This window comes from Acomys russatus, chromosome 8 (assembly GCF_903995435.1).
Source record: "Acomys russatus chromosome 8, mAcoRus1.1, whole genome shotgun sequence".
NCBI lineage: Eukaryota > Metazoa > Chordata > Mammalia > Rodentia > Muridae > Acomys > Acomys russatus.
In genome coordinates, this window is record NC_067144.1 from 13,779,965 (window position 1) to 13,807,954 (window position 27,990).

The 27,990-nt window shown below is 44.0% G+C and overlaps 1 protein-coding gene across 1 annotated transcript in view; it reads right to left on the minus strand.

Moving 5' to 3' along the window:
- Positions 1-27,990, minus strand: part of Atp13a5 (ATPase 13A5) — a 123,464-nt gene that overhangs the window by 24,085 nt on the left and 71,389 nt on the right. Inside the window, exons 15-25 of the mRNA XM_051150809.1 lie at positions 26,197-26,283; positions 25,398-25,554; positions 21,015-21,132; positions 18,240-18,364; positions 17,085-17,245; positions 15,124-15,237; positions 13,921-14,000; positions 11,560-11,602; positions 9,002-9,111; positions 5,235-5,331; positions 2,552-2,624 (exon numbers count right to left, since the gene is read on the minus strand). Of these exons, the coding sequence (XP_051006766.1) occupies positions 2,552-2,624; positions 5,235-5,331; positions 9,002-9,111; positions 11,560-11,602; positions 13,921-14,000; positions 15,124-15,237; positions 17,085-17,245; positions 18,240-18,364; positions 21,015-21,132; positions 25,398-25,554; positions 26,197-26,283 (1,165 nt within the window). The remainder of the gene's footprint in view (positions 1-2,551; positions 2,625-5,234; positions 5,332-9,001; positions 9,112-11,559; positions 11,603-13,920; positions 14,001-15,123; positions 15,238-17,084; positions 17,246-18,239; positions 18,365-21,014; positions 21,133-25,397; positions 25,555-26,196; positions 26,284-27,990) is intronic.

Here is a 27,990-nt window from a genome sequence, read left to right on the forward strand (position 1 = left end):
GCCTCTATTATCCTCTTGTGTAATCACTTACGTTTCACCATGCTTTAGAGAATGGGGCAACCATGGAAACACTACTATTTTATCCGAGGTGCTGTTTTCCTCTTGGCAGATGCTCTCTAACATGGCAGCTATGTAAACTTAGGCAGTCTGTACAGGGCTCATTGGTGGACTCTACAGAGTTTCCCTGTGGATTGACCTGGACTAGTGTGAATGGTATACTTTCCTTCTGACTCTTCAGGAATGTTTTCTTCAAATGTCTCTTAGAGTACATACCATAATATCCTATACAGCCTGCCCTGTTAGGCAGCATCTTGCTAGGATACTTCCAGCCTGAATAAGTTCCATGGCTTCTACGTTACCTACAAGATGATGGCTGTCCTCTCTCTCCTGTTTATTATTATAAAGGGGTGATCAAAATCACAGTGTCCCTTCAAAATCACTCAGACTTTCTTAGACCACTTCCTACGAGTGTCTTTTATTGGATGTGGCAATCCTCAGAGGTAAACAAAACTTTATACTTCTCCTTAAAGCATCCCTTGATAATCAATGGAACCAATACCCAGGTCATGGATAGGGAGGGGAATATGTTTCGGATGGAAGGACCAGTAAATATCTCTTCAAGAGATATGATGGAGGGAGATGTTGCCATCATCTCTCTTCATGCTCAACTTGTTCTCAAATATTTGGCTCAGCAAATCTCCACCCAGTAGGAATACACCCACTCACACCAGCATTTGTTCTAGTTCTCTGTGCTAGACACATAGACATCTGGGGCATAAAAAGGCTCATGACTCCAGTTTAGAGTTTGGATGGGGAGGTTACATTCATGAACGGAGGAAGCACAAATTCAAATTAAAGTGTGGCCTGATAGCAGCAGATGTTCTGCAAGTTCAAAAAAAAAAGAGAGAGAGAGAGAGAGTTGCTTTATTATTTTTTTAATGATAATCTGTCAGCAGAGAAGAGACAAGAAAGAAATACTGCATGAAGCATTGTGGAGGAAATAGGATTCACTCTAATATAGGAGAAAGATGGGCAGATTTAGAAATTGCCTGGGACTACTGAAGCGTCTCAGGGGTTAAGAGTGAGTATTGCTCTCATAGGTCATGGTACTGTATTTACACACACACACACACACACACACACACACACACACACACAGACACACCAGCACATACACATAATTTAATTTTTTAAAAAGTACTTACTAAGATGAAAGGCATTTCCAGTGAAAGCAAGTAACATGTGTAAGGAAGAGTAGACAAATATGGGAGGCGAGGTGTCCAGTTTGACCACACAATAGGGCAAGTGAAAGGAAACAGCAGAAGACACACTCTGAAAAGCGAGTTAGGCCAGAGCAGAGCGGAGTCTTGACTGTGGTTGTTCACCTGCCTCCTTCAAAGTCAAGGACTGTTGGATGTGACCTCTATAAAATGGCCCTCATCAAAGCTCCTTGTGTTTCCTTGTCCTGAGGTTAAGGTTTATACAGGAAAAAGACAATATTGTCACTATTTCGTTGTTTACTTACACATCTCTACATGCATGATTTGTTCCCAGGAGATCTCTGACTGCTGGAAGAGCACAGCACTGCCTGCCAGCACGGGCTCCAGAACCTCCGGGGGTTCTTTTCCTTTGCAGCATCTTTCATAAATAAATCATTCAAATTGCTTAAAAATACCCAGCATCATAGCATCACTATCACTGATTCAAAATTATTCAGTCAGATGGATATTAATAAGCCATAGTAGAAAACGTGTAATAGGCTTGGACTAGACACTTCAGCCTAATAATCAAAATTGATATTACTCACATCATAGAGACTAGTAAATTCTATCATTGGGTAGATATAATAGATGACTTCAATATCGGTTTTGTATCTTAAGATGTGACGTGAAATTGTCAAGGTTATTAATATCCTGTGATGCCAGATATTTTATCCGTTGTTTTTCACAGCACCTCGCTGTTGAACAAAGAAGAAGTGACAGCGCCATTTTTCTTCGTGCTCTCTGTTGATGGCAGTCACCTCTCTCTCGCTTATTAAGAGTTAGTATCAAGCCCCGAGTTCCTTGATCAAAAGCACTTTATCAGTGTCCTCTCTGAAGAAGGAAGTGAGCAATAGCTGCTGTGAGCCACACCTCGCTTCCAAAAGAACTGCACCAGAATAAAACATTAGCATTCGTTCTCCCAAGCCAACGCCCTAGCAAAGATCTAGTTTTGTGTCAATGTGAAACATAGTTGAATAATGGAAAGCGACCTTTAGGTTTAAAGAAAAAAAAAGAGAAAATGTTCTTTTTCCATATCTTATCCATTTCCCTCCTCTGGACAGGAGACAAAACAACAAAGAACTAAGAATATGTGGACAAGTTCTTAGGCAAAGACTTGTTTACTCTTAGGTTAGTTTGCTGCAGGTCTGGCAGCTCCAAGCCTTCACTCAGTCCTAATGTTACTTTAAATAAATTCGTAGGCAATAAGGCTTTAGTAACTAGGGTGTCATTTTCCCACCAAGTTCTTATTTGTGTGTTTCTGGGACTTCACAAAAAGGATGCAAACTTACTCGTTAAGCTGACCATCAGCGTGATCGCCACGTCTTGCATGAGATACTGGTAATTACCGAAGAGCTGTAGTTGCTGGAAAAAGAAAGTCAGTGTAAGCATCATGTTTGTTGACAGAGCTGCTCTCATTCACAGTACTCGTTTTTTTAAAGCACTCAGCAGGAAGTTGCCATTTCCTTTAATACAGACCTGAAATCATCAGTATCTCATTAGGCTAAATGACACCAGTATTTAAGTCATTTCTTTATTATCAGGAGCTCAGTCAGAACCCAGCCAGCCTCCTACTGGCCACACTAGCCCTGACAGGCACCATCTCAGCCTGGATAGCTGAATCCTCAGCACATGATGTAAAAGTCTGACAGTTTCTGGTGGGATTTAAACAAAATTTAAAAGTCAAGGCTTCAAGTCATTTAACTTGTGTTGGTCTCCACTCTTGAGTATGGTTCTTGTTTTTATTTATTTATTTATTTTTCAATACAGGGTTTCTCTGTGTAGCCTTGGCTGTCCTGGACTCACTTTGTAGACCAGGCTGGCCTCGAACTCACAGCGATCTGCCTCCCGAGTGCTGGGATCAAAGGCGTGCACCACCGTGCCCGGCCTTGAGTGTGGTTTAAGTGACAACAACGTAGTGAGATTGGAGGTCACTCATGTTCACAAACTGGACAAGGACTTTCCCAGCGACAGAGCTTCTCAGTCTTCCTCATGCCGCGACCCTTTAATACAGTTCCTCATGCTGTGGTGATCCCTGTCCACACAATTATTCCATTGCTACTTCATAACTGTAATTTTGCTACTGCTATGAATTGTAATGTAAACATCTGCTTTTTCCAATGGTCTCAGGTGACCTCTGTGAAAAGGTCGTTTGACTCCCCCAAAGGGTTTACAACCCACAGGTTGAGAACCGCTGCCCTAAATAAATCTACTGCGTTCTTTAGTCTGCTGCCTCTGCCTTCCCAAGGTCTGGATACACGCAGAATTTAGCTTCTCGGCTCACATTTTTAGAGCTGAGCTCATAAGGGTGAAAAGTCAAACCATTACTCTTCAGGAGTGTCCTTGTAGGAACACAAGCGGCCAGGCCTGCAGATCTGCTTCACGGCTAGTGACCGAGTTCTACACTGTGATCTGATACAAGTGTGCTGCAGATGTCAGCAGGTGAACATATGCCGGCCTTCACAAAGGCTCTCTAGTAGCTTCTAGCTTGAGGTGCTTGGAGGACACGCTCACCTGACGTACAACAGCCAGAGTGGACAACATCTGTGTGGACTGATTCTAATTCCACCACAGACACTACAGCTGTGCACCCAGCTTTATGAAAAGGAAGGCACACTATGCCTTCTGATCCTCAACTCTGTGTGTGTGTGTATGTGTGTGTGTGTGTGTGTTGAAGACATACTGTGTGCACTGGCATGTGAAAGGGTATGTGTCCATGTGGAGGCCAGAGGCCAGAGTTCGGTGTCTCCCTTTATGGCTCTCCACTTAATGTTTTTTTTGAAATGGTCTCTCATTGAACCCGGAGCTCACCAGTTGGTTAGACTGGCTGGCCAGCAAGTACCCAGGATCTTTCAGTCTCTGCCTTCCATCACCGGAAGCAGAGGTTTGTGTCACCAAGCCCAACTTTGTACATCGGTGCTGGAAACCTGAACTCAGCAAGCACTTTACTGACTGACTCATCTCCCTGGCCGCTGGTTACTTCCTCTTACCCTATACCCTCTGAGTGGTAACATTACATACAATCAGACACACAAGGAAAACTAGCCAACAGCAGCTTTCGAGTTTTCAAGAACAGCTATTATAGAACTGTGGAGACCTTCAAAGTAAGTCATTAACTTTCCAAAGGTGGGAGCTGGCCAAGGGCAAGGCCCAGCTTTGCGTTTTGAATGGAGGTAAGGCTTAAATGGGGTCTCCTGATCCCTCCCCACCTGACAGCCATTTAGCCCTCCCACCTGTGTCCTTGTCAGCAGTAACCAACAAGATGCCCTAATCCCTGGTCTCCTCGTTCACCTCTTAATTATCTTCCCAAAGTAATAAAATATCTTAATTCCCTCAGTGTCCTTTGAGTCTGTTGGATCATTTTCTTGTAGAGCAAACTATGCTTGGAATAGTGAAGATTATTTTTAATCTATATACAGCTCCCCAATGCAGCTAATGTTTAAATAGCTACCACCATTTGCTTTTTAGAGTCCTTTGTCATTTTAAAGAATTGCTAATCCTTTACTCATGATGCACCTAACCCTATTAAATTCTGAGTAGGTTTAGGAGAACAGCCCCAGTGTGGGAGAGTTTCAGCATTGCCGTCCTTCAAACTCAAATTAAAAAAAAATTTTTTTTTCTTTTCCTTTTTATCTCTTTTGAGTCTTTTGCCAAAAATATTCCACAGTTGGAGGCAGATCCATTTCCTGCCGAGTTATATTTAGGATTCTTTCAAGCTCTGTTTATTCGCCATGGAAGAGACGGGGGTTTGCGGAGGTCAAAAGTCTCGGGTTATCCAGAGGAAACGAGCCCCCCCCCCCGAGATAGTACTTCTGACTTTAGCTTCAGGTTGTACGAAGCACTGGGTTCTCAAGTTTGTAGGCACCTGCTTCTGAGAAATGTCATGCAGTTTATAAATGTTAAATATGGTACAGGACCTACATCCCAAAGCTATAAATACAATTCAAACTGAAGAGAAATGATTTTAGTTCATACCCAGTAGAGAAGTGACGTCCCGATAAACTGGATGATGCCGTACATGGACAAGTATTTAAATACGCCAAAGGATGAGACCAGAGCAGCTCGGCCCTCCCTGTTCAGAACAAACAAACACGAGACCTGCTTATACAAACCATATGGCCCCTAGTCTTTACAGTTCAAAGGGGGTTCATTTTAATATATTTCATTCTTTGACAAGTTTACATATACATGTAGTGTACATAATATTCTTGATAACTCATCTCTTTACCCTCTCTTTGTCTCCTTCCCATCCTTAGCAAGGCCCTTATCCTTTGCACCAAGTCCCTATCCCACTTTGTGTCTTTTGGTTATAATTCTGTTTCTGCTTTGTTTGATCCCACTAGGTTTAACCAGAGCCAACTATATGAGTGAGCATGGTACAAAGTTATCCAAGGAGATATGAGTAACTAAATCCCTGAAGACATTCCTTGACTGACAGTAGCTTCCTTGGGCAGGGAAGAGCCCCATGAGGCTACTCAGTAGAGTTCATGACTGGATGTTTGGGATCAGATTTTGTGCACGCCCTGTGCTGGCAACTACAACTGTTATGAGGTCATGTGTGGCACAGCCATCTCACACACATATTTTTCTTCTATTCTTCCTGCCCTCTTTCATGATGACTCCAAACCTTAGAGTGTGATGTAGTGCCCCACTAGAACATGTAAAGTGGGTGACCCCTTTCAGGCTGAGCAAGGCATTCCTCCTTAATAGCTTCTTGGTGCATATCCACTTAGCCATCTACTCATTATTTCTACTTTTTTTAAAATGTTTCCTTTTTTACAGTGCTGGAAAACAAATCCAGGTTCTTCTACATACTAGGCAACTACTTTACCTTCTCCAGAAAATTATTTAATCTTTTTTCTGTTTTCTTAAATGTGTGTGTGTGTGTGTGTGTGTGTGTGTGTGTATTACACACATGCTATTTACAGGTATATGTACCCATACACAAACATGGAGAGGCCAGAATAGGCTGACAGGTGTTTTCCTCTATCATTCTCCACCTTAATGACTTGAGACAAAGTCTCCAACTGAGCTGGAAGCTTGTTGTTGGAATAAGTGGATAGTTGCTGAGCTAATCAGAGTCCAGTCGTCTGTGATCTCCAACACTGGGGTTCCAGGCAAACAAAGCCACACCAAGATTTTTATGTCAGTACTTGGGATTTGAACTCAGGTCCTTATCCTTGCACACAACATGCTTTGACCCACTGAGCCATCTCTCAATTTTTTTGTTTTATTCATAGAACTCGTGATGCGTCTACCTCTAGCTCTAAAAGTCTGTATTATTGGCATCCACTCGTTTGTGCAGGTGTGGAAATCAAAACCAACATCTTCTCCATGGCGAACAATCACTCACTAATTAACTGTATGCCATGACCTTTCATTCATTTAGGCATTCTCTTCCTCACTTCTTAATTCCCTCCTTGATTCCTGACCCACTCTCACTGAGGTCTTATGAAGTTCCAACATTATACCAACAATCATTACAAAAGGATATAAAATTAATCAGGCCCCATCCCTTTCAAAAGTGAGACTATGACTGTGTATAGTCTAAGAGTAATGCAGCATTATAATGACGTAAGGTGTCATGCATTGACTCAATCCTAATTTCTTCTATCTCAACATTCTTCCTGGAAGCGAGTGAGTTGTCGTGGCTCTCAGACACACAGAGCTAAAAGATTGGTGCTCTCACATTTTACAAGGTATGGATGCAACTCTAAAATTTGGGTTCTGATGTTTTTGCCATCTGTGATACTGTTGGAAGAAAGCAAAATAATATTCTGAGCTGATGAAGAGATCAAAAGATCAAGAGTACTGTAGAATCTACAACTTGGAAATTGCATATTCATCCTTTGAGGGGATAAATGACCAAAAGATGTTTTGGGGGATGGTTGTGGACCAGAGGACAGTGTGAGAAGGTGGGATGATGTTTCTGAAGCTTCCCCTTGCCGGGGCCCACATGAGCCCACATGGATTTAGCTTTGTTTCTAGTCCCTAGTGCCAAGGGCACCTGCTCAGCTCAAAGATGCTATAACTACATACAAACACAAAATGGCAAACCTGGAAGCCAAACAACTAACTACTTGCCTCAGGCAAGATGAGTATTAGGTTGGGAGATGGGCCAGGGTACTTCAGGCAGATGTTTCCCACCAGGCTGTGAACAGCTAGCATTTGTTCTCAGCAGAGGATGGAGGAGAAAACAGGCTGAGAAAAGAATGCAAAGCCTGGATTGTTTTCCCAAGTCTGACATGACATAAACATTATGATTTCATCTCTTTTTTTCCCCCTTGCAGTTGTATATAATTTCAAGAAAATTAAGACAGCCACATTCAAAACAAAGCACAAACCATGGTCCTAAGGGCAGGATAGAAGCTGTCTTCGTGAGCCTCCAGGATCACTGCTGCTCTTAATGATTGTGGATTTTAGTAGCTCATCCATGTGTCTGCATATCCTGCAGCGTTCCATCTAGCACTCAGCTATATCTAGCTTAGACATAGATACCAACACAGAAATGGAGAAAAAGATATGTCTTTCCCCAAATGGACTTGAACTATAACAACCAGTGGCTCATTCTCCGAAGAATGACAAACCTGTGGGTCTAGGCCTAGTCATGTAAGACTTGTACCTCATCGCCCTTCTAGAGTTCTTTCTCAGGAATAAGCATGTGTGGAGAATACCAAAGGATAAAATGAACCTAAAAGAGCTGAACACTGGACCATATCTAATTATTTGGAGCTATGAAATATAGAACCAAAGAGAGTCTACCCTGAAGTCTTAATAATAAGCTACCTACCAATAACAGAAATTTCATATTGTGACGTATATTCTAAACCAACATTTTTGCATACTAAATACTCTCTAGATGCATAATACGTTGGGTCACAGCCATGCTCTGGAGGCACAGGGGATGGTGGCACTTAAGGGTACAGAAGAACACAGGTGTAGATGCCCAGGGACAAAGGACACATGGTCCAGCTGATGTGTAGGAAGGACATGGTATTTCAGGCCTAATGCCTTCCCACAAGTTACCCTGTTCTCTGAGGTACCAAGGATCATGATGGAGACCCATGAGATCGTCCCTTCAGAACAAGCTGAGTGATGACTTCCGGCCCACTGGCCATGGAGATGCCCAGTCACCCCCGGTATTCTAAGAACAGCGGTGGGGGCAAAATTTATGAACAGAATATAAAACTGGATGCTTTATTCTCCATTACACTTGAAATGTAACTAGAGATGAGGTTAGAAATGAGGGCAGTGAAGGAAAGCAGACACTTGTCCCTCCTTTCCCACCTCCAGTGAAGTACAGTCCCTCCCACAACAACATCCTGGTGGCTTTGAATAGTTATTTTAGAGCTATACAGTAGTATCGGGAGAAGCTGTCTAATGATGTGTTCCCTTCCTGCTCTCTCATCCATCCCAAACTCCCGGTAAAATATCACAGAAGACATCCAATGTATGCAAATTAAAGGAGAGAGAAGACATGCAATCGGGTTTTAAATACCAAAGCAAGCTTTCAGCAGTCTACTTGATGCACCCATCTATTTCCTAAAGCGCACTGAAAGTCACTCTTGTGTGGGTTCATAGTATTTTCAACCAACAGGACTCATTGCTTAGCGAGTGGTCCAGCAGCACTAGACCCGCACTTGCCCTGGCCTTTATGACTTGAAGTTATTGTCCAAGCCTGTCTGTTTCTGGAGCCAGACAATGAATCACAGTGATGAGGGAGAGGGGAAGAGGCAGCTTACCTGATGAGATGGGGTACACACTCGATATTGGCTGTTTTCGAGGTGAAGGGAGATGCCACGGATGCTTCCTGTTCTGATAGCGAGATGCCTGCATGAGCCATTTTCAAAGCCTGGAATGATTCATCCAAGTCAAACCATGACTCCTCAGACCAGGCTCTTACTCTCACATTCCAAGGCTATTTGTTATAATTCAGCTACAATACTGTGTCTGCCCATCTTTGGGTCTCTGTTGTTACCTTCTTTCATCTGTATACTCTATGTCTCCTCTGGTCCATAAAGCCATCACCAAAGAGAAACTGACTGCACCATTGTCCACAGTAGAAGTATGTGGTGGGCACACATGTGTGTGTGTGTGTATGTGTGTGTGCACATTTCCATACATGCACACACAATGTACTATCTGTGTGGCATGCATACGGCATCAGGATATGGAAGGGTTGGAGAAATGACTTAGAATAGTGGTTCTTAACCTTCCTAATGCTGCAACCCTTTAATACAGTTCCTTGTGTTGTGCTGACACCAACCATAAAGTTATTTTCATTGTTACTTCATAGCTAATTCTGCAACTGTTATGAATTGTAATCTGTTGTGCAGGATACCTAGCATGCAGCCCCTGTGAAAGGGTCATTTGACACCCCTCTAAAGGGGTTGCAACCTATAGGCTTAGAACCACTGACTTAGCAGGCAACACCCCCTAGTCCTCTTGCAGAAATAGCAAGTTCAGTTCCTAGCATCCACGTTGGGAGGCTCACAGTTATCTGTAATTCTAGGTCCATGGGTTCTGATGCCCTCTTCTGGATCCTTTAGACACTTGCATGCATGCTCAAACACACACACACACACACACACACACACACACACACACACACACACGGGGGGGGGGAGGTGGGGAAAGAGAGAGAGAGAGAAAGAGAGAGAGAGATGGAGGGAGGGAGGGAGAAAAAGAGGGAGGGAGGGAGAAGGGAGGGAGAGAGAGAGGGAGGAAGAGAATATAAATCTTTTTTAAAGGATGGAAAAATCCAAATGGCTGTGGATAGGAAACTTACACAGTCTCATTTTTACACTTAGCAGGGTCATCTTTATGAAAACAACAACAACAAAAACGGGGAAAGATATCTAATATCCAACCTTCTCCACTGATTGATCAGGCCAACTGCCTAACTGCTGATAAAGAGTGTGGGGCACACAGCATCACCGTTAGATGCCCAAATCAGTCCACAAACACCCACCGGCATATGGTGTCACACATGTTGCTTCACAGGTATGAGGGCTCACTCATTTTGTACGATGAAAGGTAAAAGATGTCCAGAGAACACAGAACGGACTAGCCCAAGGGCAAGCCAGAAAGCCTCTAGCATTTCAGGAATTATGTGCCTGTGCAATGAAATGTTCTATTCAAGTTGCTCTGTAACGCTAGGTAGCATGATTCAGTATGCAGAAGATTCCAGTTCAATAAATCTTAGAACATGGCCTCCCTTCTCTCTCTCCCTTGGTGTTTTATACCTCCATCATGTAATTTAAAATGGCCTGCCATATGTCAGGGTTAATTTTATGCATGATTCCTTCATCAGATGACTACCTTTTGGGGGAACAGAGATTAAGACTTTTTGATATTTCTGTTGTGCTGTAAATGTCACATAATTAATAGCAATAGGTAATCACCCTAGGCTGAATGAATGAACTAACAACTGTCTTTATTATGAAACACGGGCAGAAAAAATGTGCACTGAGTCTATAAGTATAAACACATTTTTTCACAGACCTTGGAGAAAATATTTAAGAGGAAAGTAAAGTGAATAAGCAGATCGTAAATATCTAACAAGCTTTGTAAATGTAAAGCGATTCCCTTTTCCCCTGTGTTGCCCCCACCCCCGCTCCTGCTCCTCCTCTTTGTTCTCCTCCTCCGTCCTGCAGTGTTTCGATGGGTTGACCATCACACATGCTAGGCAAGTGGCCTACTACTCAACTACACCCCCAGCCTCGCTCTTCAAGTCCTGGACCACAGTTATCTATTAAAGTGCCCATCGGTCTGCAAAGCCAACTGTTATTTCTTTAAGAGTCAGAATGTAAAATACATATGCTCTTTCTGCTGGGAATGAAGAATAGCCTGAGACTCACTTAATTTTAGTTTGGCTGAAGTGTGTAAAAACTGTACCCTTCAGGATTTCATAACAATTTGGGAGAAACCTAATTTTCAAAAATTAACCTCAGAGTGAGTTTGGTGGGAATAAATGCAATTTAGACATAATTAAAAACTTTATGAGTGTCAAGCTTTTTCTTCTCTGAGGCTTTACCAGCTATGCACCTTGTGTAAAAGCATGCTACCTCCCAGAGGCTTCCTTTCCTTATAAGTGACATTAAAGGCTTAAACCAGATCATCTTGTAAAGGCTCCAATGGGTCTAAACTCTAGGAGTGTCAGTAGCATCACTTTAATTATTCTGGGAATTGCCGGAAGACAGCGGAAGTGATGTCATCTCTTTCTGCTGCAGGAAGAATCTTCCCCTTGAGGGCCTTAGGGAGCTCAGAGGAGACTCTGGGATGTTGCTGGTGTACTCACCCCACAGTCATTGGCTCCATCTCCACACATGCCCACATAATAACTACAGGGAAAAAAAATACAAAGGTCAACAGGTCAGAAGTTCTCTTGAATCACTTCCATTATAACTAACTCCTGTGCAGGGTGTGTGTGTGTGTGTGTGTGTGTGTGTGTGTGTGTGTGTGTGTGTGTGTGTGTGTGTGTGTTCTGAATAGATATGTGGAATCAGGAATATAATTTGGAGAGGTTTGGTTCAAGAGGGAAAAGGCTCCCAACTTAATTTGTCTCAATCACTGAAATGACAGTGATAACATGAGCAAGGATGGCAATCACACACTTGAGAAGGATGTCAGGTTGATTGTGTCCACCCTATCATGCTCAAGAGCCCGGAGTCATGATTATAATGAGTTCTTGATTATAGCCTTTCTCTCTCAAGCTAATGGGCGGAGCCCAGCCTAACCTGGCCAAGCTGCTCTCACTGCTGCTCAGAGTTCAGTTTCAGCACTAGGAGGAAGAGCCTCTTGCACGTGCTTCAGCAGCTACGGCTGGAGCATACACATGTTCCTGATGCATCTCAGGATGGCAGTGAGGTAACGTGTACCCCATGTATAGTAGCTTGATGTGTGACCAGGATCTGAGTGGAAGCCTAAAATTTCAAGTCGTTACCAGAGAAAATGGATTTCTCATGCAGGGTCGGTCCATTGAGCCTTGTATTACCAGTGAATGACGCATTAGCAACAGTGACTCATGACGATGCTTTGAATGCTCCAGTGTCATTTTTCTAAAATTGAATCATAAGCGATGAAAGTCAAGTTCTGTTAGGATATCTCTATTGTTAGTCGGACCATAAGAAGTTGCCTTCCGGCCTTTTCTATACCTCAAGCATGGTCCATGTAGGCAAATTCAGCCCAAATGCTCAGCTGGTGAAATCACAAACACTTGCACACTATGTGGTCGTAGTGTCATTGCTACCTGTAATCAGCCGACTGACTTCCCTCATCAAGACAGAGAGCCAACAGCTAGTCTGTGCATCACACCAGGAATCCTACATCTTCTTGTGTTCTCTGGATTCAGAAAGAGAATCCAGAGAGCTCGATATGCACTGCCAAGGATAAGGCCACAAAGAGTACGGTGGGTAATTGATGAGACAGCTCATCCCATCACAGCATGTGTCTTCCTAAAATGGTGTTTTAGGGGAATGTGGCTTTCGAGGTGTTGGCCAACAGTGTTTCTCAGGCATTGACTCTCCTTAGCCGATGTAAGGTAATGATGCGTAAATGAGCTGGCCGCTTACACCTGCCTATATCCCCAGTCTGAAAGCACGGGGGAGCTAATAGAAGGCCTCTGAGACTCTGCTAGGAAGCTTAGCCACTAAAATCTGACAGGAAGAGGCTGTCAACTGATTCTGATGAGAGTTAGCAACAGATATCTTATTTCACTACTCTTTGTGTCTTTTTGCTATTGAAACCTTTAGGCTAGAGTAATGAGTAGGTGGGCCTGCTCTCAGCGAGAATTCTTCCATCTACGGGTGGCTTTGTCATCACTGCTTTGAGAGAGTTCTGAATCTGCCTTCTGTTTCTAGTCCCTGCCAGATGCCATGTCACTTCATACTAAGAAGGTCTGGAACTATCACTTATCTCCTAATGGATCAAGCTGATGCCTTCGGGAGAGAACTCGCTCACTTTCCCACCTTTCCCATTCTGAGCTACACGTACTCTTGTTTCTCCTCTCCACATTCAAGCGGACAATATTCCTGAAAGGTGAGATTTATGGGCCACAAAATGGTTGTTCTTTAAGGTAGCCAGTGTCTAATATGAACCTCAATTGTCTCCACCTCCTGCACGTCATATTACTGGGAAATCCACCCCCTTGAGTATGGGCAGGACCTAGTGACTTGCTTCTAATGAAGAGAAGGCACCAAACTGTTCTAAGAACGAAAGACAGTAACAGCATCCCGTCCTTTCCCCTTCTGCCCTCCATCCCTCTCTTCTATTATTATTCTTGCCTTTTCACTTTATGTATGGAAGCCAGTGGCAACATCAGCCTCTTCAGTATGAAATGACCCATATCTCAAGTTGCTGAGAGTGGCCACTTCCAACAACCAGTAAAAACCCGTGCCTCTCTTCCAACATATGAAAGGAGCTTAACCACGTGAGTGAGGCGGTGTCAGAGGCACCCTCCACTAGCACCCCCAGACTCCAGTTCTGGCTGACAGCACTTTGTGTCCTTTCATAATTACATTCCTGGTTCAGGAACCAAGGCTTACCTGAGCCACATCTGGATCCCTGATGCATAGAAACCTAATACCACTAATGGCATTACCCTCAGACACTATGCAGCCACAGAGAACCAGCATTCTCTCCTTTCATGCCTGTCACCTACTTTAATTTCTGAAATTCTTCCACAAGGCTTGATTTCTGTCCAGGAGACATCCTTGCAAAAATGGTTCCGTTAACCAAAATCTAAGGAGAAAAACAACCATTGCAGTAAGATTAAGAAGGAGAATATTTCAAAAAGAACAACCCTGAGAAGTCATCCCTGCCCATTGATTTAACAACGCACTGGGTGTGTGGCACTAGACCCAATGCCAGGCACGGAGATGAGGGATTTAATGCTTTAATATTGAACTTTAAGTCCTCCATTACTTTTTTCTGGACTCAATTGCTTTTCTCCTTCTTCTTCTTCTTCTTCTTCTTCTTCTTCTTCTTCTTCTTCTTCTTCTTCTTCTTCTTCTTCTTCTTCTTTTCCCCCAGAAAGGGCAACTTTACATTAACATAGCGACTAAGAGGGAGAAGAGTTACCAGAGGAAAATTCTTCAGGAACTGCAGTTCATTGTACCCTCTGCTGCCACAGACAACAAGAAGCCTAGTGTGAGAAGCGAGGGTCTGCTCCTGTGCAAACCTCAGGTAAATGGCTGAAGCGCTCTGAGCTTGACAACAGGAGTTGGAATAAGAGTTTCTCCAAGCCTTTAGGCCCCACACTCTTCAGTCCTTGACTTACCAAGGAAGGTAAGGCAGCAGAATATTTGAGACTCTGCTAACAGATGGTTGCTACCCTCAGTTTGTACACCATGTGTCTCCACCACACTGGCAGCGCAACCCTGTTCAGCACTATTTTAAACAGGACACACGGAGGACAAGATGATAAATGGTTTTGAAAATAAACTGCGGTGCCTTTATTTCCTTTTTCTGTGATTTAAGGCTCCAGACAGCAAGGGAATGGAGCTCTGCCTGACACAGACTAGTGGCTTTCAGAGAGACTGATATACGAGGAAGCCTGGTGTGTGGATCTACTTGGAAGCTGTGTCAGGTAGGGGAGGAAGGAAGGAGGGAGGCTGAGCTTGCACTGGCCACAGAGGTGAGAGGATCTATCTGCACTGAAGTCTCAAGGGCCATGGTGTATATATACGGGGGAGGGGTCTGGAGGAGATAGACAGGACCAGGAACACCCCGAAAGTTCAAGGTGCCTTCACTGATGCCCGTTCTCAAACTGCAAGCCCATCTCGGTGGCCGGTCCCCTTCTTTATCTTTTGTGCTCTACTCACACTAAGGCCCAGACAAGGCATCGCTTTCTGTCAGTACTTACTTTGGGCAGCATGCTGTAGAAATGCTGAAACAGCACTTGGTACGACTTCCCACTCATCGCGAAATGGTAACCACCTTTCCCACCAGAACTGTTTCCAACATCAATATAGGTTTCCTAAAAGTCAAAAGGCATTGTTTCTGCATGGGCTCATAAGCCTGCATCCCTGTGATGCACAGAAGAAAGTGGAATCCGTGTTGCACAAAGAAATGAGCACCAGCAACGGTGGGTGGGGTCATTTGCCCATGGGAACCTCAACCTCAATAGTAAAATGATAAGCAAACTGCAACCCTGGAACTATGTTAAGTGTACGATGCTCTGACAGCCTGCATCCTTTCCCGTGATTGTGTCTTTATAGCAAGGAGGTGCCAATGTGCCAACTAGGGGCAGTGAGAGGGCAAGAATCTCTCTTTACTTTCTCCTCATGTACACTTGTGTTTCCTAGGTTCCTATACCATTCATTTACTCAGTTTCTTCATTGTAAAAGGCATAGTTTTGTTCTTTTTTTTTTTTTTTAAGTTTTCGAGACAGGGTTTCTCTGTGTAGCCTTGGCTGTCCTGGACTCACTTTGTAGACCAGGCTGGCCTTGAACTCACAGCGATCCGCCTGCCTCTGCCTCCCGAGTGCTGGAATTAAAGGCGTGCACCACCACGCCCGGCTCCATAGTTTTGTTCTTAATACCCAGATCCTTCCTGTGCCTGACTTCTGTTATGCCCCTACTAAAAGAGCCCCACCCCCACCCCGCCCCCATCCCTCATGGTGACCAGAGCCTCCTTCACACCTATGTCCCTGGCACCATTATCACACATTCCCAGACCCCTCCTCCCTAAACTTGTTGTCATTCCCCTCCGAGGCACTCTACCCTTTCCTGGATGCCACCACAAGAGGACACCTCTGATGATGCCCAGTGGTTCTTCCTGTCAGTCACCTAGGATGGTTTCTCTTAAGATTTATCAGCAGGCTTTCTGTTTCTATAGGACTGAATTTAAACAATACAGGAGGTGGAATATTTTATTCATTAGAGAAATGTATGTCACAGAAATACATACATGTGTTTAGAAGTAGGGGCACGGGGTGGGTGACTGCTGTACTGGAGCAACAGGAACCCCTTTCTTGTAGGGAAGTAGAGGAAGAGTTTGAGGGTGTGGTGGGGAAGGCTGAGGCTGTGACATAAGCAATGCTGAATCTCAGATAAGGATTTTAACCTCATGAATGTGCCCACAGGCAGCCTGTGAAATCCGTGAAGGCCCAGGGCTCTGTGATACAGTGAGATGCAGAGACTTAGGAAGCAAGCCGCTTTACAATGGAATGAATACTAGAGAGCTGCCATCTTTTGTGGCACGTGTAAGTAGAGGTTGTGCCTTATTAGTCCATCTCGATGGTCCTGGGCCACTCTGTGTACTTGCTAGTCTGTGTGCTGCACTAAAGTTCTCTGCCTAGGTAGCAATGTGGAAGTCTGTTCAGCCTGGAACCCAGAAGGGCCGCGCTTTGGAGTGACACAAAAGAGGAGTTTCAGGCAATGGTCTTTTTCATATGGGAAAGCTTTTCTCAGATAAGCAAATAGGGAGCTTGCTTCCTGGAAAACCATACCCGTGCCAGCTTTCCTGCAAGGCACTGTGCAATGCAGATGCATGTGGCTTTGTGTGGAATCAGAGCTCATGGTCTGGTGGTGCCTGCCGAGCGGCTCACCAGTGTGCCTTGGCAAGCTTATTTTCTTCCTAGATAGGGACTTCTATTCAGTTGCTTCAGTCTTCGGTAGAAAGTCTGTAAACACCCTCCCAGGTGATGATAATGTGTGACAGGGTCTGCAGAATGTCCCTGGAAACACTCTGCACCATGCCATGCTTGAGACACACCCGAGGGACTGTTACTATGATGCCTTCCAGGACACAGATGGCTGCGCCATGCCAGGGCCATGTTCCGCCAACCCAGGCCCAGCCAGGGGTCTTTGAACATCTGCTCACCTTCTTCCCAGGGCCTGGCTCTTGGGTCCCCACCAGCTGCCAGGTCACAGAAGCAGGAAGTAGGTCTCCTGGCTCATTAGCCTCAACAATGATGACCTGGCTGCCCATAGGAATCATTTCAGAATTTTTAGCAACAGTGATGGCGGTTTGAAGATTGTCACCTAGATGACAAAGAGACTTTCGGTACAATGAAATCAGCCACCCAAACTAAAATGTCTCTTTGCCCCTCTGTTGCTCCTCATTGAATGTGTTTGGTGATTCCTGTGTCATTTTATAACTAGTTGTCTTCCCTCCAACACAAGTGTATGCCTCCAGTGAGCAAATGCCAAGGCAACATCTCTCCCGCTGTGTGCTTCTGGACCACACACAAATGAATGAGGGAGTGTGGGAGCTCTTTATGACTAATGTTGAGATAACAGTTAGCTCTCTGTGGTGTATGGACTCCTCCAGGCTGAAAGCACAGTCAACGCTTGGGATCTGTATTGACCAGAAGAGAGCCTTGGGATCTGCACGATCAAGAGAGAACACTGAGGGCAAGACTACGCTTAGGTCACCATGCAGATTGCCTGGCCATCTGTCTCCATGTCTAAACATTTGTGCATTTGTGCATGTGCGCGCATGCGTGTGTGTGTGTGTGTGTGTGTGTGTGTGTGTGTGTGTATGCATGCATGGGTGGGGTGAGGGTCAGGAGTTTCTTCTTTAATCACTCTCCATGTTTTTTTAAACAAAATCTCTCACTGAACTTAGTCTGGCCTCAGTCTGGCCATGCCAATTGGCCAGCAAACTCTCAAAATCCACCTGTCTCCCTCTCCCAGTGCAGATACTGCAGGCATGTGCCACCTCAGCCTGTTTTCAACATGAGAGCTGACTGTCTTGAACATGCATAACAAGACTGTTACTGACTGAATAGTCTCCCCAGCCTAGGCACAAATATTTCTGCTCACATAATCCTTTGTAGGAGAACTATTTATTGGCCAGAGAATAAGATAGTCACTGCCTCAAAAGAAAAAAAAAAAAAAAAAAAAAAAAAAGCTGCTCTTGCTTGGGGTGCTGCAAGGATGGCGGGTCACATGGCTTCCTTCCCTTCTGCCCGAGTCATGTGGACTTGCTCAGTTCTTTGCTTTGCTACCTGCCAGGCTCTGGGACCCCACAAACCTGTAATCATCACAGTCCTGATGCGAGCCTCGCTCAGCTCCCTCAGCACCGGCTTTGTTTCTTTCTTCAAGCGATTCTCCATGATGAGCAGTCCCAGAAATGCCAACTCCAGCTCCACTTGCTCCCTTTGGATTTGGGAGGAGAAAAAAAAATCAACATTTTTAAGGAGTAGTACTGTGGTGCCCAACGATGACTTGTTTCTTTTCTTTAGACCCTCTGCCTAAGTTGTTTTAAGGAAATAGTGCACATGTTAAAAAGAAAGGAGCAAAGGGGAGTGTAAAGGGAACCAGTTGTTTTGTCTCCACACCATCCTTTGTCTGTTCCTCTAACACAATCACTTGCCATTTTCAGCTGCACATTAAAAATACAGTTTTATCTTCCCAGTCCTATTTTTTAAATGCTAATCATGTATTTTTTTAATATCCAAAAATCTCTCAATATTTTTCCTTGACCCTAATGTTTTTTTAAAGTATGTTTGACACTCACTGGGAGCGTGCTTCATGATGTCATCAGTACCACGATGTCTTATGTTCAGACTATATTATATTAGCACTATTATTTAAGCACTAAACTGTATTTAATGTAGGCATATCAAAATAAATTAATGTTTTCTTTTTAAGCAGAACTGAAAACTCATTGGTTAATTCTGTTTATTGTGTATGTGCGTGAGAGTGTACATGTATTCCCTCGTGTGTGGGTGAACGGGTGTGCAAGTATATATGCGTGTGCAGGCCTTGTCCGCCATTTTTTTTTAAAGATAAGATCCCGCATTGGAGCTTGTAGTTTTCAAAGTTCTTTCTGCCTACTTCATTCGTCCCCTCTGAGACATTTAAGAACCACCAAATAAGACAATATATTATCTATTTATTTTATTATCTGTTTTCCTCAATTAAGATACGAAATTCTTGGGGCCAAGGAGGAGTTAATTTTATCCCTTTTGCGTAGATTCTGAACATCTAACACAGATGGAAGTTTAAAACCTTTGCAAAACCAAGAAAGGGTTAGGCCTTTTTTCTTGTTTTTCTTTTTCAAGACAGAGTTTCTCGGTGTAGCCCTGGCTGTCCTGGACTCACCTTGTAAACCAGGCTGGCTTCGAACTTACAGAGACCTTCCTGCCTCTGCCTCCCAAGTGCTGGGACTAAAGGCATGCATCACCAGGCCTTGTGGAAAAGGGTTGTGTCTTAAGGAAGTCTGTCTTCTGTCATTAATGTTGGGTGACTTTCTAAGTTATCACAAGAAACATTTAATTCCCTTTGGTGAATCTAATTTTCAAGAAACTTTTATTTTCCTGACTGAAAAAAAATTGTTAAAGATAAATTTAACCTAATAAAAATTAAACCAATATTATATTTCTCTGTTCAAGAAAATCAACTATGCATAGAGGGTCTCTCTCTCTCTCTCTCTCTCTCTCTCTCTCTCTTTTTTTTTTTTTTTTTTTAGGAATAGGTGAGAGGGGATGGGTAAGGGAGGATGGGACTGGGAGGAGAGGAAAGGGGGCTACAATCAGGATGTAAAGTGAATAAATAAATTTATAAATAAAAAAAGAAAAACTACACAATAAGAAGCATTTTGAACTCCTGATATCTCTTAGGAAAACTTGTAATGGGTGAGAAGATAGCAAAATTTATTGTTTTTATATTTCTAATACTGTGTATTTCCCCACTGGCTCTTAATGAGAATACAGCTGTGCTTGCATGTATGTGGCAGCTGGGGCTGTCTGCATTCTATCACTAGCTATGCAAATCTCTGGCTTACTCATCGCCTTAACACTTTTATTCAAATTTGTGTGTGAAAAATTGTAACATCCCATGTGTTATGGATGTTATGCCTCCTCAAGAATGGCCCAAACCTGGAATGTTTAATCTGAGAATGTCAGTCGTATGGACTTCTATGATTCTGTTTCAAAGGCAAAAATGTCACATCTAAAGAGTTCCTTGGAGATGACCCAATCCCACATTTCATAGATGTGGAAACAGGTACAATGTAAGGCACCAATTATCTTTGATAAACATAAATTGCAGATAGCAACGTTGAACCAAATGCATTGGTACCCTACATAATAAAGCTAGTTATATGAAAACGAAAATCTCTAAGTTAGAAGTATAAATTTAATATATCAAATATAATGACTATATAGGCTATCACCTATTTGGTTTTCCTATTCTTTTAATGTAGATCACATGAAAGGAATCCCTATAAGCTGGAAGAAAGAAGCGTATGGATTATCCTCTAAGGAGGGCAATTCATCTCTTTAGTGTAATTAAAAATATTGAGTTTTATTTCCTATATGGAATTCAATTTGCACTTTCTACCTCACAGATTTGAGGGAAATACAATACCCAGACCTGAGAAATTCCAGAAATAAAAAAGGGTCCTGGAAACCTTCAAATTTTCAGCTGCATTCTCTAGAGAGACACCTCGGTACATGTGGGACCTCCAAGCAGTCTGCCACATGGTGTTCTGAGGTGGGATAAGGGTTTGTTGTTATGAGGGGACCAAACCCCGAGAACTAAGTCAGACACTGTGTAGGACAAGGAGGAGGTCAGATGTGGGGTCTTGGAAACCTCGGCTGCTGTATTTGCTCTGTCATAAACCACCATGAGATCTGAGCAAGTCCTGCCCACAGCTGCCCATCTCCAAACCAGAAGACAACTGATATCAGTCCTCCGTCACCAAGAACTTCCTGAGGACGTGAGCTGTCTGTCAGCCCATCGCCAGTGCCTCCTCCCTTCAGGTACAACGACCCTCCCTGAGCGCTGACTTCCAATTCCTTACCTTTCTAAACGTGCCACATCTGAAAGCTTCTCCATCTTCAGGGCTTTATGCGCAAGGGCGATGACCCGGAAGCCTTGCACTGTGTAGTTCCTCAGCTCCTGTGGGAAATTCTTAGGCACTGTGAAGGACAAGGTGAGAGATATGTGTAAGATCACGCCGAAGTCGACCCAGCACCTAAGCTAATGCAGGACGCCTTCCCTGTGCCTCAGTGTTCACTTCATGAAACTGCGTTACTGGGAAACATACAGCGTCAGACACAGGTCACAAACAGCTTCATGTTACTTTGATGAGGGGGGATGGGATATCAAATTGTTCTGTGCATCAGAACATGTAAAAAAACCTAATTTCTAATGTGGCTGTATTTTGGACTTAGGCCTTGGGAAGTCATTAAATCACGAAAGTGAGACTTTCACTACTGAGATTATGACACAGGAAGATGTGAAATGGTCTCTCCTCACCAGGGTACAGCAGCAAAGCAGGCACCTACAAGTCAAGAAGCTAGCCCTCACCAGGAGGCAAAATTATCTAGCATCTTAACCTTGGACAGCCCAGCTCATAGTCCCAAAACTGTAAGAGACAGAGTTGTGTCATTTAAGCCACCCAGCCTGGGGCATTTTGTTATAGCAGCTCCTAAGAGGACCAGTGATTGATCTGACCAGTGTCAAATATACAGATTGAGTTCACCAAGAACGGACGCCAGGATTGTGTGTTCTTGAACGAAATCAGAGAAATAGCCAGTCTTCCAGATCAGAGTTGATAATGGTCAGGCTACATTTGGATGCAGTACTTGCTTTTATTAATAAAGTTTTTAACGGTGTTCACTCATTTATTATTCATGATTGCTTTGTGGCCACAGCAGCAGAGTCAGTTAGTTGATGTAAATCCTGAGTGGCCAGAAAGGCCTGAAATATGCTCTAAATGACTCTTCAGAAATATTTTCCCATTCCATGGGATGGGGGAGTGGAAGGGTGAGGGTGCATGTGTGTGGACAGGTACGTGTGTGCCACTGTGGATGTGTGGGTGACAGAGGACCACCTTGAGGCTTCCCTTTCCTCGTTGTTTTGAGAAAGTATCTCTCCTTGGATTTACTGCCACCTAGCCCAGGCTGGCCATCCTGTCAGCTACTGCTGACTCACCCGGCCCTGCCTCCCATCTCCCGGTAGGTGTTTCAGGTTACAGATGTGTACATTATACCTCTGGCTTCTAAAGTTCTGGGGATCCAGACTGCTGTCAGTCTCATGCAGGCAATGCTTTTTGCCCAAGGAGCTACATCCCCAGTCCACAGCTCTGCTTTACAAGGTTGGCAATGCAACGCAGGTTTTACATGCATTGGTGTAATAACTATGTTTTTATATGTATAAATCATTCATAAGCTCTTTTTCTTTTTTTTTTTTTTTTTTTTTTTTTGAGACAGGGTTTCTCTGTGTAGCCTTGGCTGTCCTGGACTCACTTTGTAGACCAGGCTGGCCTCGAACCCACAGCGATATGCCTCCCTCTGCTTCCCCAGTGCTGGGATTAAAGGCATGTGCCACCATGCCCAGCCATTCGTGGGTTCTCATGTACCTATGTGAGAGACTCAGATGAGAGCTGAAGTGCAGCCTAATAGTGGCCATGGTGGCATAGGTAGTGACGCAGCTAAGTTTTGTCCTCTACTCTCAACTCACTTCCTGACTCCAACACATGAAGTCTCCCTTCTCCTTGCTTTCCATCCACAACATGAGTGAGGGCTGACCCTCATATTTCCATTTATTTCAGACTGCGCATTTCTGAAATGTTCCCAGAGGCGGGGACCTAATCTCCAGGAAGCTCGTAGCCCTCCATTTCTTTATAGGATAGGGAGGGAGGTGAAAGACCAAAAGTCTATACAACAGGAAGGATTCACTAGGCTGTTGTGAAGACAGGAATGGCAGAGTAGAGGCTGGATCCTTCCTGACACAGCAGGGCAATACGAAGATGCTCACTGAAGTCTGCGTGGCTGCACGCAAAAGAGAACAGAGCCGAACCTAGTCTATAATCCATTAGAGAGACAAAGTTAGTGGGATTTATGAGGAAGATCAAAATCTGAAAGGCAGGTTCTTTTTTATCTCATCTTGGGAATCAGACCCATATCCTGTGCATGCTTGACAAATCCCTCATCCTTGGCCTATAAAGGGATGCTTCTAAGATTAAACTAGACAAAATCCAAATGTAGAAGTTGGAGTCAACATTCATAAAATCTAGAATTCTACACACAGTTAGTGGCTGTCTGCAATCATAACAAGATGAAAGCCAGGAGAAAAATGCCACTTTCATCCAAATGAATTTATCTGAATGTGACAATTTTCTAACAATTTTGTCTATCGGTTAGAATGTGCACATATTTGGGAGAATATTAAATAACACAGCTCATCTCAGAGTCTAGACTAAAAGGACAAAATTTTCTGGAAAAACCATTTAATATCATCTAGTTTAGTCTAATCACATTTTAAAAAGGTATTTCTCTGTTAAAAATATTCCCAACCAAGATATAATTTGATTTAAGGCCTACTCCACGAGAAAGAACCAATACCCAACACTGCTTGGGTGGCCAAGAACCTTAGACTAGACAGGCAGTGGTCCAGGGGAGACCAAATGCTACTGTTCTGCTAAGGGAAGTTAGCAAATGAAATGTCTCCAGTGACGCTGCGTTAAACTCATAGATCAGTGCCTACCTCCGCTATCATCAGAGAAGCTTCCTCCTTCACAGATGAGAATAGAGACAGACCCAGACCAGACACCGCAGAGAGTGAGAGACCTTGGAACCTTCAGCCGTACGTGGACTATCTCCATCAAATCCCTCCCCAAGGACTCAGAGAGCACTGCAGAAAAGGATGTGGAGTGAGTGCCGGAGGCGAAGGGGATACAGGACACCAGAGAAACAAGGGCTGATAAACATAGCTAGGCTAACGCACGTAGGGACCCACAGAGACTGAGGCAGCACGCACAGGCTTGCTCAGGGCTGCACCAGATGGGGTCCTAGAGCTGAGCGGAAAAGTGGACACATGCTCCGCCCATCCCTAGCCCAGAAGCTAGGTCCAATTGATTGCCACTTGCAAATGAAAAACTAGTTTTCTCCAAGGGAGTTTCCGTAGATAAACAAGTAGGCCAACTGTCCAGTGGTAGATGGACAACACAGACTGAATTCATCATCTTTGAGCAGGCATCTTTGGAGGTTCTTTGTCTCATAAGACTGTGTCAGGGCTTAAAAAAAAATACCTTATAGGCCCTCTGCAAAAATATTATGGCTTCCAGTTTTGTGTTTTGATGGGATTCCCATGTGTGCGAACATGTGTGTCTCTGCATCTATATGTTTCTTATGGTTTTTTTCCCTTTGGCTTCTTTCCTTCTGTTTGTTTTTGTTTTTTCCTTCTTCTGCTTTGTTTGATTTTGTTTTATCTTTTTTCTTAGATGCCTGTTCATTTCTAACAAGAGGCAGAAAGAGTGTGGATCACGATGGGAGGGGAGACAGGAGGGAACTAGGAGTAGTTGGAAGAGGGGCAATCATAATCAGAATACATAGTTTAAAAATAATCTATAAAAGAAAAAATTAATTTTTAAAAATCCCCTGGGATGTGGAAATGGCACAGCAGATATAAGGTTCCAAACTTGATGACCTGAGTGTGAGTCCTGGGACCTATATGATGGGAAGAGAGATAAGACACCACATGTTTTCCTTTGATACACACACACACACACACACACACACACACACACACACGGAGACACACAAACACATAGATATACAACTGCACACACATAGACACACACAGACATACAACACACAGAGAGACACACAAACACACATACACAGACACACACATAGATACACAAATATGCACGCATAGGTGCACACTATTTCCTCTCCACTGCTCTCTCTCTCTCTCTCTCTCAGCTTCTAATAGCAGAGCCAGCACTGTCTCCCTTGCCTGGAGCTGACCGACTACCTTGTTCTTCAGATCTGGTCAAGTGTTCGAATCTCACCCTAGCTTTTCTCCCAATGCTTCTTAATCTTGCGCTCCCTACTTCTCCAGTCCATGTGTTCCCCCCACAACTACAGCCCCCGCCCCGCAACTTCTCTCTACATCTTCTTCCCTGGTGCCCCACTGTGCCTGTACTCTGCTGGCTGTGTGACTGCCAGAAGTTTATTCTCTACCTTTGCACCTTCACCTCTCGCCCTCTGCCCAACAGGACTTCCTGTGCCCCTTTGGCCCATCTACAACTCGACCTGTCCCTTTTGTTGGCTGTGGTAGCTTGTGTCCTCAGGTGCCTCCTTGTAGTGGCGCAGAAGTTTGCTTTCTATAATTGGCCTTGAAAAGATTCTTTTATACTCTTCAAAGAGAAAAAAAAAAAAAAAACCGTCAGTACCTGTTTCAGGGCGGCAGAACCTGGCCACCATTTCCGGGGCGCCCTTCATGTAGACTTGCAGGTTGAGGTCACCAGCCAGCTGGGCGATCACAGACATCCTCTGCAGGCCAGAGGAAAACGGAAACTGGCGCAAGATGGTGATTGTGTCCACGGGACTCTGCAAGGACATCAAAGGGAAAGAGACTGAAAAGCCTTTGAGCTTTCTCTACTCAGCAGATGCATGACCAGTAACCAAAAGGCTCTATACCCTCCAGTGTGCCCAGCCACCCCACAGCATATTATATTTACTGCCGTGCTTATAGTTTTCTGGCCCATTCAAGGGTGACTACATCAATATGTTATCTGGTCTCCAAAGCCCTTACCAGAGGCTGCCCGGAGAAATCCTAATCTCCCTCCAGGCCATCCTCTGGGATATGGTGCCTTCTTTTTCCCAGAAACATGACTCATTCCCAGCTCTGGTCTCCCACAGCTCGTTTGTCAGCCTTTATTACAGCACTTGGCAGGGTGTGCTGCGCTGACTTGCACTTGTATTGATTTCTGACCACTGTGTGCTCTTCCCATGCAGAGTCCAGCAGGGCTTATTGTGAAGTCTGCATTAGTGCTCCAGCATCCACAGACACTCACCGAGTGTTTGCTGAAAACACTAATGAGCGAAGTCAGGGCTGAAGGCATGGCCGTACGAGCTAGGGAATTTATTAGGAGAAAGCTAAGCAGTAGAAATGTGAAATGTGTGCGAAGCAGAGATATTTCTCCAGTGTTTGGGGGAAAGAAATGCATGACCTAAGGAGGAAAATCATACCTGACTGGCTTTTGGTCCTGGCTTTATTACTGTGCTTGAATCTGACGCACCAAATTTGCAGGAGGCCACTTGGCAAGCTTCCATAGTCTGTAATAAAATGAAACATTTATAAGATTCCTTGGAGACAAATGAGAAGAAATATTTTTTTTCGCACAATATGATAATATTTTTTGAAAACCCTTTTCGTGTAGCTTCTCTTTCCAGATATTTCCTTAAATGCAGTCATTGTCAAATTTCTGCTGTTTTCATCGACAATAAAGGACTTTATTGTAAAAATGTCGAGAGGCCAGAAATACTATATCTATACATTAAAGTGGCAATGCATGGGAACATGCCAGATGGGGGGGGGGGCACTGCTCTTCCTGGTGGCTCTGTCCAGTGACTAGAAGAAGAGAACTGTTCTCTAGTGTTGTTGAGCACAACAGCTCTCAGCTGTGTGAACAGCTGTGTCCTGAGATAAAGGCAAGGGCACATTTTTATGGTACATCTGTGTTACTGGTCTAATTCACTTAGCTAGAAAGCTAGTAGTTGGCTGCTACCAAATTTGAAAGCACATTCGAAAGTGGGTTTTATGCATTGGATAAAACATCCAAATACAGTCATTTGTGTTATTGAGATATCAATGTTAACCAATATTAAAATACGGGAAATAAATTTGCTATATTGGTCTTAATAATCTATAAGGCTGTTGCCCCTCTCCTTTTAACATTTAGAAGTCTCTCAGATAACAAAGGATATTTAACTCCAGGCTCCATCAAACCCAGACTAAACCTTAGTGAAAACTGCTTTGGTTAGAGGCGGGCGCGACCATCTTGGCAGTTCCTACAGAGATGGTAGTAGAGATTTGTGGGCACAAACAAAAGCCCGATTGGTATGTTGTCTTTTGTGCAGGTAGAAGGAGACATTAGTAGGATCAGGATCCAAGTCACTCATAGTAACAATGGCTTCGGGTCATCCCTCCATCAGTTCTGCTGGGATTAGAAACTGGCAGGCAGTTCGTTGATTGTCCTTCGTCAAGATCCACAGAATTGGACACTATTCTGTCTTTGCATCAAAACCGTCTCTGGAGCCAACACTCTCATCTCAACTTCCAGGTTTTAGGAATTTTCCTTTATAGCAGGTTTCCCTTTTTAAAGCATCAGACTTCTAGAAAGCCAAGCACTCCCATTAGTCATCTTTGCATTAGCTTCTTGTGAGGTACGTTTCATGGTCTGGTGACCAGATTTAAATGTGTGTGTGTGTGTGTGTCTGTGTGTGTGTGTGTGTCTGTGTGTCTGTGTGTGTGCACACACGCACCCAGGTTTGTAGGCTGGTGCATGCAGCATCCACTATGTGTTTTAGATAGGGTTCTCCCATTGGAACCCAGGGCTCTGATTCAGCTAAGCTATTTGTCCAACAAGCCCCAGAGATGCATTTGTCTCTGCCTCCCAGCACTAGGATTGCAAGTGTGCAACACCATGCCCATCTTTTACCTTGGTTCTGGGGGTTAAACTCAGACCCTTGTGTTTGCAAGGCAAGCACTTTTCCACCTGAGCGCTCTCTCCAGCCTTTTCCTGCTTTTTAAATACCACGAAGTGTCAAAGAAGCCCCCCCTTTTTTTGCAGGTCAGCAGAATGTTTCTAATCGAGGTGCTTGTTAATGAATACTTGCTATGTGTTTGACAATTTGCAGTGCCCAAAGTCCTTTACAATCTCAGTGCTCACCCAAGCCTGTGGAGGAGGTGTTAAGTCAAACGCACCGATGGGATGAAGGGCTAATATTCTTGGTTCTACATCCACATAGCCAGGGATGGGG